The sequence below is a fragment of the Gallus gallus genome, chromosome 3 (genome assembly GCF_016699485.2).
Source record: "Gallus gallus isolate bGalGal1 chromosome 3, bGalGal1.mat.broiler.GRCg7b, whole genome shotgun sequence".
NCBI classification, from domain to species: domain Eukaryota; kingdom Metazoa; phylum Chordata; class Aves; order Galliformes; family Phasianidae; genus Gallus; species Gallus gallus.
Window position 1 is genome coordinate 101437185 of NC_052534.1, and position 13675 is coordinate 101450859.

The window sequence follows — 13675 nt, forward strand, 5'->3', positions numbered from 1 at the left end:
TAGTAGTAGATGGTTCACACTTACTTTAGGCAACAATTTAAGTTTCTCAGTTTTGAAAATGGAAATAACACTTTTTTTATCACCAAGAGAGAGACTGGTAATTCAAGCTGAATAGAGCTCAGAGATTCTTTGGAAATGTAAAGCATCACCCTTAAAACATTTGTTACTCAAACCTACTACTAAAAAGTAGCAGCAACCCACTCAATAATAGCTGGCCAACTCTGGTATTTCTATCCGTGTTTCCATCAGTAGACAAATGTTGGTGGGAATAACGGGCAAGAAAAATACAAAGTGTGTATTTTCCTATGTCTGTCACCTGGGAAAACTCGTTTGCTAAGGGTACAGCTGCAGGTTGCATAACCAGCGTAACATTTTGTGTTCAGCCTTGTTTTGTTTTCCCCTGGGAAACTTCAGACAAGCTGCTGAGTGATGAAACCACCGCTAGGTAAGTCAGCAAAAGAAAGTTGCACTTCCACCAGTTCACACCAGTTATGCGCTGTTAGCCCTGTCCCTTTATCAGGAGTTCACCTTTGAACTTTTTAATGTTCATTTACTGTTATAGCATCTGTCTCCAAATCCCATAGTTACATTATTTTCTACCTCCCAGACTTGCACCTTTAATGTCAGTCTGTATATCTGTTCCTTGGGCTGGCAGCAAACAGCGCTTCGGAGAAGGGAAGAGTATGGAGATGCACCCAAAGTCTTTCCATGTTGCCTCGTCTCTGTGCTTCTCTGAGATTCTCTGCTTAGGTTGGCAGCATGTTTTAGTCTCTTTCCAAACTGTCAATGACTTGCAGAGACCTGTCAATGACCTGCCAGCATCCCCTTTACTTCATGTCTTCAGCCTGCAAGTGCTAAGGAAAGGTAGGAAGATTTAAGGTACACTCAGAGATTTTTAGACACTGAAGTCAGGTCTCTTTGCCTCTCTCATTTTAAGGTAAGAATTCTGTCAAGAAAAGGATCTTAACTCAGAGCCAGGCTGCTTTATCCCAGTTCCTTGGGTAAACTGATTTACCTGTGCCTGAAGAAGTACACAGCACTGCCTGCATTGCACCCTACACTATACATTGCATCCCTAATGCATTTATGGAACCAAGCCAGGTCAGATCTATGAATGAATTCTGTGAAAAGTTAGACCTGTTCTGCCAGTCAGAAAGCCACTCCTATTAGCACAGCAGACTACTGGATACACGTGTATGTGAGTGTCTGTGTAGTGACTCTATTCCCTTAGGGCATCCTTCAAGGAAGTGTATGGCAGGGAATGCACAATAGCAACCCTTTTCAGCATGGCTGCTTGCCACCAAGCCTTGCTACTAGGAAGTCATGATTAGATTTACTGAACTCCATGCACTCATGATTGTCCTAGTCTGTGTATATCTCCCTTGACCAAGACAACTCTGTGAAGAACTGTAGCTTGTTAGTTTCCATTTCTCAAGACCGGTGCTCAGCTCAAACCTGGAATTGTGTTCTTCAGCCTGCTTTGGAGAAGGAAACAAATCCAACTTTTCAAGTGGGAGACATTGCAGACTTCCCATCCACATAAATGTTTTTTTCATCTTGTACCATAAAAGCAGCCCTTATAGCACCCACACAACAGCACTGAAGACATCTACTCACTCTTCCACATAATGAAAACTAAGAACAAAATAATGTTTGGGTTTCTTACAAAATTTGGCAGGACCTACAGTGCCTCATTCTCCTCTTTTTCTCATTAAATGCACATTGGCTAATTATATCCAGGGCGGTATCAACACCTTCTTTTGTCTTGGCAGAACACTCCAGGTAAGCATATGCCCCAATCCTGGCTGCTAAAGCTCTTCCTTCTATCGTGTTAATTGGCTCATAGCCTTGAGTAGCTAATTTCTTCCTGATACCTTCATCATCCCTCAGTTCACTCTTGGTAGCCACCAAAATAATAGGAACTGTGGGGCAGAACAGTTTGATTTCTGGAACCCAAAGGTCAAGGAGGTTTTGCTGTGAGTCAGGCCTGTCCACTGAGAAACAAAATAATGTTGGTGTTCTCGTAGAATACTGAGCAGAGATTTCGGTAACTGACTTCAGCTTTCCCTGACATGTCAAACACAAATAGTTTCATCCCCTTCCCATCTTCCTCTATGTCAGTGACACACGTGTCAAACAGGGTTGGCTCGTACAATGTGGGACGTTGATTGCGACGCAGAGCGAAGAGGAGGCACGTCTTAGCAGAGCAGTCATCTCCAACTACAGTCAGCTTTCTCCTAACAGCAGCTATTCCTTCAAAACAAAGATGAAGTACAAAATGGGTTATTGTTCTTTTGTGGGTGGTAGAAGAGGAGAAGGAATACCATTAGTTTGGAATTCTTCTCCTTCTCTCCTTTTTTTCTTCTGTCTTACCCCTGTTTTCCTGATTTTTGCCATTTTCATTTCTCATTTCACCTCATTTCAGGATTAGAATCTTCTGAAACTGGGAGCGCTTTGCTTTTGATTTTTATTATACATCCAAAAATGAATGTGTAAACCAAGTTTGGGCATTACAAGATTCCTGCAGTGTCCTATATTTCTGCTTTATCATCTCGAGCATTATTTATGGTCAATATTCAGTCCATAACAGATTTCATTTTCTACACTGAATGCCTTAATTTTGTGAGTGAAATGGAGCATAGAACACTGTACTGAACATCTATCCACATTGTCTATGTTTCTCCAGCCATTGTCTGCTAGTGGGATACTACCAATGGTGACAGCTATCCTGCATAAGTCCATGCCACTTTTGCTCATAGATCAGCTGTCATATGGGAGTTAAGAAAGTGGTTCTCTCTCTTAATATGGACAACTCTCTTCACAGACATTTTACACGAGATAGAAGTGTTAGACTTACAGGACAGCAGTTTCCAGCATCAGTCTTCTCTGTCCTGATATTCAGTATGGGACTGGTTTCTTCAAATATTGTTGCTGCATCACCTTTCTTAGGTTGTTGTTTCTGCCCTACAGAGAATACTGTCAAATACTGTCACAGCAAACACTGTATTTAAAGGATGGGTTGATGTTTCTTAATATAGCCAACCAATCAACAAAGAGAACTCGATGACACTGTTTTTTAAAGAATCTTACTTTACTGGTAACAAAGTGGAAGTTACACAATTCACGAACACATCATAGCATGTTTGCTTTAGGGATTTCCTCATCCTTGTTGCAAAAGACTCATCCTGAGTGAGCATTTCAGTATTAAGTCTGTCAAACTGCTTTGAAGGGTTGGGGCTGATGGTAATAGAGAGTAAAAGAAAAGGAGATCTGTCAGACAGATGCTCAGAACCCTCAGATTTTCAGATCTGCTGAGGCATGCCATAGAAATGAACTGCAGAATCAAAAAAGGGACGAGGTGGGAAGAGATTTCTGGACATGATGTGGTCCATCATTGTGCTCCACCAGTTTTGAATACTGACAAGGAAGGAGAGACCACAGCCTCTCTGGGCAGCTATTTCCAGTGTTTTATCATCCCCAAAGCAGCAAAATGAGATATATCATTGGGATTGTCTAAAGAGAAAGAACTGTCTAGTGTTACAGATATTATCATGGACCCTAGAGAGGAAACTGAACTCCCTGATACCTTGTCAGCATTGGACAAGTTATTTCTCTTATATTCTCTCAGTTCCCCTGGTAGACAAAGGCTGCAAGGTGTTTGCATCCTCTGAAAACTGAGAACAAAGGGAACCGGAGATGGATTAATTTGGTCTCTCTGCAGAGAGAACTGTTTGCAGAGGCATTACTGGTGATGCAGATACTTAACTACTGGTGCACAGTTATGTAGTCAGCACTTCTATATATCAGAGCAACAGACAAGCTCTTCAACTGAGGGTGCTGAGAGTGTTTTTTTATTATTATTATCTGAGAGAATGGAGACCAGAACGCAATCAGTTTTCTATGTGGTCTAATTTTACTCTTGCAGACAATATTTCCTGTGTCCCATTCAAATAGAAGTCTGATAATCTTGTCAGAGAAACTTGACAAAATGGAAGTCATTCGATTCTGACATCTTTACTTACATCCCAGAAGAGCAATGCCAGTGGGTCCTGCAGAGCTCTTTCGGATAATAAAGACATGTCCTGTTTGGGATGATGTGCTTTCACCTGTGTTTCCCTTTTACCTCAAGCAAAAATACACAGGTCTTCACCTTCTCTTTTGCCTCAGCATTCCAGTTTCTAGGCAGATCAGCCTGGCCTCCTGACTGACTGACTGCACTGATTACAAAAGAATCTGAGAGTTAAATCCAGGTTTTCAGCAGGGACATTAGAAAGCAATGAACTCGCTTTGACTTGCAACAAGTCAAATGCCAGACTGCGAACTGCTCATATTTAACAAGCTCTTACTTCTCTCCCTTCACTGAGAAGCTTTGCATGAGGACTGCAGGATGCTTGTTGCTAGCATTACAGTACAAGTCAGCATGCAGGTCTTGGTATGCCATTACTGGCACATACGGCTCCCTCAGCATGCTATGCCACAGCAGGCAATGTACTTACTTGCCTACTTACTGACAAAAAGGAGAAAGATCACCTTCCCCACTGAGCTTCCATGCTTTTGGTGCAGATTTATACTTGAGCATAAATTATCTGAGTTACAGACATGCCATTTAGAAAATCTGTTTAGCAAAAGGGACAGGGAGGAGGCACATAATCTGGAAACAATCTGCAGTAACAAACTGAAATTGTCTTCTCCACAATAAAAGAATGCCAATTGGTTTAGATCAAGTAAAAATCCAAAAGGCCGAGTTTTAATCTCAAAACCACCAGCACAATTAACGAAAGCAAAGATGCGGTGTCTCCTTTCTGCTGCTCATGCTTTCTTCATCAGTCAAACAGATGTATGTGGTGCAGCACAACTAATAAATTCTCTGCTTAGAGACTGCGCATTACTGGGGATTACTGGAAGTGAAGTTTCAGTTTGCTTAAAGAAGTATAGCTTAGCATATCATGCAAACTTGATCAGGAAATGTAAAAATTACAACATAGAGAGAGTGGTTACACTTCTTGGAGCCTTCCAGCCCACAGCTATGCTTGAATGCAGAACTGGTCCTGTAAAAAAACCTCTCAGGTGAGAGGAAAGCCACCTAATCCCAGAGCCTATTCTCATATTTTTCTTTCCAGGTTTTCCATCTCTGCTCTCTGTAAACACTTGAAGAAAGAAGCCTAAGTATTTGAACAGGTTATTATGTTCTGTGTTCAATCCCAGGATTGCTGCAGTTCTGTTGCACTCACAGCACTGTAATGCTGTTCGGGTTCCTATTTTCCCTGGTCTAAGCAGGAGAAAGGAAAGGATTCCTATGTACAGTTCTGCTTCTGATCTCCACTGTTCTCAGAACTGACTCCTTTCGTGCTTTTATGTATGAGCTGAGAAGAAGATGCTCCAGAGCAGAGGAGTATATATAACTGAAAAAAATATAAATTAAGGCTCCTTGCTCCCACTTAGCTCAGTGCACATACCACATAGTGCTTCCTGAACTGCACTGCAAAATCAAACTGGGGAAAGTGATGATGAGGCTTTCTGATACTTACGGGTAAAATCCACCGCAGTGGAAAGGTGTCATGTAGCAAATTTACACTATGAAACCCAGGCAATTATTAAGTAACAAGTATTAGGTATTTAAGTCTCAATTAGGGCCCAGTGGCTTCAGTGTGGAAGACTTTACTAGTGAATTAAGCAAGCAGATATGGCTCATGCCATAACTGAGCACTGGAACTGTGTCTGCAATTAGAAGAACCCCTGCTGTGGGTATGACTTGGGTTAGTCAGACCTTTACAGAGCATTTCCTGAGCACAGCTTTGAAGTTGGGATGAGCAGACTGTTTGGATAAGGCCACCCTGTCTTGAAATCTACAAGAGTTAAGGGATATGCATGAGGGCTGCTTCAGCTTGCCTTCTACACACTGAGGCACACAGATAATTGCTAGCAGCACTCCGGGTGAACGACAGAGCCATGTGCTTTGATATGAATTAGCTACATATTTCCCTACCTTTCAGGGTGCAGCACAGATGAGATGATCAACATAACTACTCATCCGGGTGGCTCTTTTTTTCTGTTTAATGAAGTGCTGTGCTGACAAAAAGACATCAAATATCCAGCCAAGACTCCTCATGCAACCCAAAAGTCAAATCACAGATTCATCCCAGAATCGTTTGAGTCGGAAGGCGGCATTAAAGGTCATCCAGTCCAGCTTCCTCGCAGCGAACAGGGAACAAAAAGGAATGAAAATAAAACCGAATTCAAAAGCATCTTTAAGCAGCACCTCCCAGGAGCTGGAAGGCACCCCCAGCTTCTCCTGCGGCCGCCTGGGAGGCAGGCCGGGCTGGGCAGCTCCTGAGCCGCGGGGACGGCGGGCATCCCCGGCAGCAGAGCGGCCAGCAGGGGGCACCGAACTCCGGAGAAAAGAACGACGGCCGCTTCCGAAGAGATTCCATTGGAAAAGAGCGAAACGCACGAAGATTGGCATTATTCAGCACATGAACTACGCTTGCCCGTTAAAAGGGTTGTACGTGCTTGTGATATTATAGAGAAAATAGCTCCATGCTGCTTGTGCTTCGTCATAGAATCACAGAATCATAGAATCGCTCAGGTTGGAAAAGACCTTAAAGATCATCGAGTCCAACCACAGCCTAACCATCCTACCCTAACAACCCCTGCTAAATCACGTCCCTGAGCACCACACTCAAACGGTCTTTAAACACGTCCATTGATGGTGACTCAGCCACCTCCCTGGGGAGCCTATTCCAGTGTTTAGCAGCCCTTTCTGTAAAGAAGTGTTTCCTGATATCCAACCCAAACTTACCCTGGCACAACTTGAGGCCATTTCTCCTCATCCTGTCACCTGTCGCCAGTGAGAAGAGACCAACCCCGCTCTCGCTGTAAGCACCTTTCAGATACTGAAAGAGAGCAATAAGGTCTCCCCTCAGCCTCCTTTCCCCAGCCTAAACAGCCCCAGCTCCAACAGCCACTCCTCACAAAAAGGAAATGCCAGCACGGGAAAGAAGACTTCAAGGCAGGTGACTTCTGTAGGTTTTGGGAAGAGTTTGCAATTGTGAGCAGTGATAATAATCATAAAGGGATGATGGAAATCAGAAATGGAGCCTGCTGACAGTTCAAAGGTATCTGAAAACGCTGTGACTGTGGCCACACTTTCACGGCCTTTTTTTTCAAACATCGGCCTGAATTTATCAGGTTCAGTTCACGTGAGAGGGGCTGTACACAGACCAGGTCCACATCCATCCATCTCCAAATGGCAACATGCTCTTCTGACAGGGAGAATTATGTAAGATCTCACAGGAGATGAGTTACATTTCAGTGCTCGGGGTTCAGTGAACTGCATGTGCCCTGTTAACACGTGCCTCCTAACACTCCACTGGTAGCCACAAGCTCAGCAATTCGATTTCCTCCACGGCGTGTTTGGTCTCGAAGTGGGTATTTTTAAACACGGTTCCCAACAGCGAACACAGCGCTCAGATCTCTCATTTTTGTTCTTTCGCTGTCGAGCAAAAGGATTCGGACCGAGCCCTGAGCAGCGGGGCGGAAAGGGCTGGGAGACAACAGCCGGCAGCGAGAGCCGCACGGCCGGGCGGTGCCAGGAGCGCACAGCGCCGGGCTCTGCGGGCTGTGGGAGCCGTCTGAGCCGCTCCGGGCTTCTGCGCTCATTTCCCACGTTCGTTTCTTTCATGATTGCGACTTCCCACGTCTCTGTGAGCTGAGAGCTGGAGGGCAGTTCGGTTCACGCCCGCTCCATAGCTCCTCGGCCCTTTTTCGGCCGAAAGCGGCAGGGCAGACTCTGAAGCACGACGATCCGTTTCCATGAAGGAGGGGAAGTGTCTGAGCCCTGCGTTATTTCAACAGTGTCCGAAAGCGAAGGCTTTTGTTGCGTTAAACAGCCCGAAGCAGCCTCAGTTCTCCGCTTGGGTTTAGGAGGTTACCCCCGGGACAAGGCGGATTTCCCTTCCTCTGCTTCCAGCCCCTCAGGAGCAGGGCTGCCTTCGGGAACACCGCGTCGGAGGCTGCCCTGCCGCAGAGCCCCCGTGGGGGCCCAGCACACAGCCCCCAGCCCCCAGCCCTGCTCCTCAGCCCCACAGCCCAGCCCTGCCGCAGCCCTGTCTCACAACCAGCATCCCCGGCCCGCCCTCAGCCGCCCCTCAGCTCGGGGCCCCCTCAGCCCCGCCGCGCGCCCCCTCCTTCCTCGCGCCCCGCCTCCCGCCCGCAGGGCTCGGCCAATCGTGACGCTCTCCGCCGGGGATGACCTCACTCCCTGCCTTCCCATTGGCTGGCTATATTAGGAAAGTCGGAGAGCCTTTAAATAGCGGCGCCGGCGTTCTGCTTGCGGCAGTGGCGGCGCGGTGAGGTGCGGTGGCTTTCTGTTCTTTAAGGCTGGGCCGGCGGCTGCGGCGGTTCCTTCGCGAAGAGTTGGACTGAGCCGGGCGGGACCGGCGGCCGAAGCGTAAGCGTGTACCCGAGGCGGGGGACGGAGACGCGGTATCAGCTCGGGGAGCCTGCCTGCGCGGGCCCGGCTCGCCACGGTGCCCTGTGAGAAACGAGAAGAAGCGGGAGGCGGCGGCCGCGGGGAGGAGGGCCCTGCCATCGTCCTGCTGCACGGCAAGGCCAGCTTGGCGAGCCTGGCCATGGCCGCCATCCGCAAGAAGCTGGTGGTGGTGGGAGACGGCGCCTGTGGCAAGACCTGCCTCCTCATCGTCTTCAGCAAGGACGAGTTCCCCGAGGTTTACGTGCCCACCGTCTTTGAGAACTACGTGGCCGACATCGAGGTGGACGGCAAGCAGGTGGAGCTGGCGCTGTGGGACACGGCCGGCCAGGAGGACTACGACCGCCTGCGCCCTCTCTCCTACCCAGACACGGATGTGATCCTCATGTGCTTCTCAGTGGACAGCCCGGACTCGCTGGAGAACATCCCGGAGAAGTGGGTGCCCGAAGTCAAGCACTTCTGCCCCAACGTCCCCATCATCCTGGTGGCCAACAAGAAAGACCTGCGCAACGACGAGCACGTGCGTAACGAGCTGGCCCGCATGAAGCAGGAGCCGGTGCGCACTGAGGATGGCCGCGCCATGGCCATCCGCATCCAGGCCTACGACTACCTGGAGTGCTCGGCCAAGACCAAGGAGGGTGTGCGGGAGGTCTTTGAGACGGCCACCCGGGCGGCCTTGCAGAAGCGCTACGGCACTCAGAACGGCTGCATCAATTGCTGCAAGGTCCTATAGGGCGCGGCTGGAGCGCGGCGCTGGGCACGGCGCCTGGGTCACCTGTTGGCAGGCGGAGAGGAGCTGGGGCACGCATGCACACAGCATCTGCCTGTCCCCTCAGCTGGGGGCTGCCAGGGAGTGGGGGTGGGGACTAAGGGAGGGGGCACGCTCCCTTAGCCGAAAAGGGTTGTGCTGGCTCAGCCGTGGGGACAGAGGGAGGGGGGGGGGGATTGCATGCCCTGAGTCTTGGGAATCGGGTGGGGAGAAGCATTCTCCCATCGCTGGACCCTTCAAGTTGGTTGACTCTCAACAAGAAGCTGCTGAGACTGGACTGAGCAAACATTGCACCCAGCTCTTCGCCTGCGCCCACCACCTGCTGCTCCCAGCTCCCAGGCGGCCTCCTCTCTTTTGCAAGAGGAGAGTGGTGGAGCTGAGATGCTTGAAGTGACTTCTGCCTTCTGCGTGCATGTGCCTCCCCCAGGTGAGCTGGGAAGCAGGCTGCATCTTTTGGGCTGCTTGCAGCATCCTAGCATCTCCTGCAGGTGTTCTGGCCTGAACCTGACCTGCTGTCGAAGTTGTCCCTGAGGACCTGGACTGGGAGGGGAGGCTCATCCCAAGCAAAGCCTGTATATATCTTACTTTTCTGTCTTGTGCAAACTGGGGTAGTGCAGGGGGGGCTTATTTAAAATGAGGTGGGGAGGGGGTGCCCAGCTGGGACTTCGATTGTGCAGAGCAACACTTTGCCTGGCGTGACCGATGCCTGCTGGTGACACGAGCCTTGAATTGTCTCCAGCTGCAGAAGTCACCGGGCTGGGAAGTACAGCTGGGCTGCTCCGTCCTCCTGGTGGATGGGGCAGGGTGAGCGAGGGGGACGGAGCGATATTGCCATATTATGATCTTGGTGCCTGCTCCTTCATTTAATGTTGTCTTCTGCAAATGCATTGATTTGGATTTATTTAAAAGTTTGTTTTGAAATGAACTGACTTTGCACAACTTGGATTTTTTTTTTCAATACTCAATGTGCTTGTATCTGCATTCGACACTGCAGCGTTGGAAACGTTCTTACTCAGTAACCTCATCTGGGCCTTGTTGTAAATTGTGACTTCAGCACGAGTAATTCAAATCACTGTATCTCTTTTTGCCTTGGAAAAAGATGAAAACACTGTTCCTTACGCATTGAGTACATCAGACTTTAATACTAAAGGGCAGATTAAAGAATTTAGGTTTATTTAAAACTTATTTTCACCAGGTAGCAGACCCAGGTGAAAATAGTACTGCGTTTCTCTGGTTCAGAGAACAAATTTACCCGTTTGTTTGTTTCTCTCCTTCCCTTAACAGTGGTACTGAGACTGTTTTTTGTTTTTAAGACTTTGCCATGGCGAGAACTGAGATGTATATGATGTTTACATAAAACTATGAACTGTGTATGCAGTTTTTTATGTAAAGTATTAAAAGATTCTATGCTGACTTACGAGAAAGCGGTGTTGTGATTTGCAGGGCTGCCCTCAGTGGGGCTGGAGCAGTTTCAGCAAGGCACCCTAACGATGAGCTGGGTGAGTTTGCCCTGTGCTGATACTGGTGTTTTCTCCACTGGCTGACAATACCTGTTGGGCAGCTTTCAGGGTCATGGGGGTTTTGTTTCCCTTTGGGAAATCCTACAATCAGTTTTTCAGTCCTAAAACATCTGTTGGTAAAAGGAGAACTAAAACCCTCAGTTTGCAATGCTTAAAGGGCCACTGTCATAGTATCACAGTATCATAGAATATGCGAGTTGGAAGGGACCCAGAGGGATCATAGAGCACCCATCCTTGCAAAGAGCTCTGAAGCCAGGCCTTACACATCACACTGCTGTTCCACACAATGCCAACAAGGGATATTAAAATCAGCACGGGGAACCTTTGCCTTAAACCAATTGCAACAGCTGCAAAGCCTATGAGCTCATTAGACAGCAGCGATAAGTCATCTTCTCAACATCCCCAAAGAGAAAACATTAATATTTGTATTTTAAACACTAGGAAATGACTTAGCATTGCGTCTCTGTATAATTAGCTCTACCAATATTTTCCACTAAGGTGCTTACAAGGTAATTACATTCATTATTTCAAATTGGACTTTTGCCCAAATTAAAGCTACGGTGCCTTGCCTGGAGGGGAGGAAACTAAGAAAGCACATTGCAGCTGTAACCGAGCGTGAGCTCCGTGTGCTGCTTGTGTGGAGCTGTAAGAGCAGGGGAGGTGCTCCTGCAGGAGTCCACCCGTTGGGTCAGGGCACGGGATCCCAGCTGGGATCCATTAGCCATGCGAGGTGTGTCTCATCCCACCAGCCCTGACTCAGCCCTGCTGAGGTGACCAGGCCCCAGGGCCAGGCTGGGCTTTGGTGTGAGCCAAAGCAGGGCCCAGGCCAGGGACAGGCTGACTCGTGCTTTGCATTCAGACAGTAGACTGACTAGTTTCATGTGAATACTAGCTTGTCTTCAGCTGGTCCCACAGCTTGGCTTCATCAGGTGACCCACGCCTCGTTGTCATCAGGTCCTTCATCTCGTGTTCCTCTGGTCACCCAATGTCCACCTGCTCCCACAGCTTGTCTTCTGTAGGCCTCTGCCTGGAGGACAGGACACAGGCAGCAGTTAGTGAGGGCACCAGAACACAGGCAGCAGTTAGCGAGGGCACCAGAATGAGCTCCACAACCAACTCATTGCACACTCCCTGTGCGCTCAGAGGCTCTCTGTGCCATGTCCACAGGCCCACACAGATGTCCCAAGCTGAGGAAAGGTTGCACCCTTCTTCACCCCATTCAGGCCAAGCTCAGCATCTGCAAAAGGGGTTTCTTCTGGCAGGAGCACCACTGGGGAATTTGCCCCGTGGCGATACCAGCACATCATGAGCAGCAATTCCTGGAAATGGTGCTATGACTGTATGATCCTTCCCTTGTGGAAATACACCTACAGCAGCTGGTAAGTAGCCCTTATGTCACGCAGAGGCTTCAGCTAGAAAGCATTCTCAGTAGGGCGTGCCAAAATGTGGCAAGTCATCTTTGGTGGAGGAAAGCAGTCCGTGAAAATCCTGGGTGGTTTTGGCAGGAGGGGCTGTAGTGCCCTTTTTACACCCTGAACTGAAACACCGGTTTCTTTAAAACTCTCACACTCCCCCACACAGCAGTGGGGTTGTGTGAGTGTAAGTGGGAGCACGATGTGAAGCCATGGCTTCTCATATGGCTTCTTGGTTTTGCAGCAGTAACGTAGTTTAGCTCCGTGTGCCTTGCAGTGCGTGGAGTGGCTTGCAGGTCTGGTTTAGCAACTCAGCAAAGAATGGACACAGATTCCCTGTAGTAAGAGGGGAAAAAGAAGTGCTTTGAGGATGACTTCTTATCGGTCACCAACTGTACTGCATCCACAGCATCGCGAGCCCGGCTGCAGTGTGAGTTAAAATCCCCGTTCCCATTAAGGGGGCCGAGCGGGTGGGGTTTCACCATAAGCGCTCTGTTCCGTTGCTTTCAGGCCGTTCATCCTCATCCGCATTCAAGGGCTAGAGGGAGGAATTTGGGAACAAAGTGGGTTTCCTGGTGGGCTCATTTGCACGATAATGTCCCTTCCCCTGGGAAGGGGAGGGTGGTGGCAGCCTGGGGACCCCCGCAGGCCCTGGATGAGCCTTTTCTCCTGCTCCCAAGCTTTTGTGCTGTGGTTTTTTTTTTTAGCTCCTGTATCCAAGGAGCTTTGATCGTATAGCTCTTGCTGCGTGGGGCTCTTCTTGCTGCACGATTTGGGGTGGCATAACCAGGTCCTGCTGCACAGCCTTCTCTGGGGCAGCCTGACCTGCCTGGTGGCAGCTGCTCTTCTCCTCCCACGGAAAGAAAGTGAGGTTCAGACCAGGACTTTCCGTGTTGTAAATGAACAGCTAAGATTAGAATCACTGAGACATAGAATTATTTGAATTGGAAGGAACCCTTAAAAGCCATCTAGTCTAAGCCCTATGCAGTGAGCAGGGGCACCTACAGCTCCATCAGTGCTCAGAGCCCCATCCAGCCTGACCCTGAGTGTCTGCAGGGTTGGGGCATCCACCACATCACTGGGCAACCTGAGCCAATGCTTCACTGCCCTCATTGTAAAAAACATCTTCCTTATATCCAATCTAAATCTTTCCTCTTTTAGTTTCAAACTATTTCCCCTTGTCCTGTCACAACAGATCCTGCTGAAGAGTCTGTTCCCTTCTTTCCTACATCCTCCATTTACATACTGAAAGACCACCATCAGGTCTCCCCAGAGCCTTTTCTTCTCTGGGCTGAGCAGCCCCAGCTCTCAGCCTGTCCTCATAGGGGAAATGGAAGGAAGGGACCTCAAAGACCATCTCGTTAGGGCTAAATGAAGGTATGGAGGAACATCACTGCTTGGCGTGCACATCTAACAGCATCAACAATAGAAGCTGTACAGCCGCTCTGAAAGATGAACGCACACACACCTATCTGTACTTAATCCC

General features: G+C 48.6%; 2 protein-coding genes across 2 annotated transcripts; one reads left to right on the forward strand and one right to left on the reverse strand.

Annotated features, from left to right (window-relative positions):
- On the reverse strand, positions 1-2742 carry LOC101748329 (rho-related GTP-binding protein RhoB-like). The gene is given in 3 exon segments (XM_040698306.1): positions 1-2005; positions 2007-2253; positions 2712-2742. Coding segments are annotated over 3 exon segments (621 nt in total). The 3' UTR covers positions 1-1662.
- Positions 2743-8333: 5591 nt separating this feature from the next.
- On the forward strand, positions 8334-10670 carry RHOB (ras homolog family member B). The gene has a single exon (NM_204909.2). It carries the CDS (start codon positions 8631-8633, stop codon positions 9219-9221), a length of 591 nt encoding a protein of 196 aa, NP_990240.1. The 5' UTR covers positions 8334-8630; the 3' UTR covers positions 9222-10670.
- The last annotated feature ends 3005 nt before the right edge of the window (positions 10671-13675 follow it).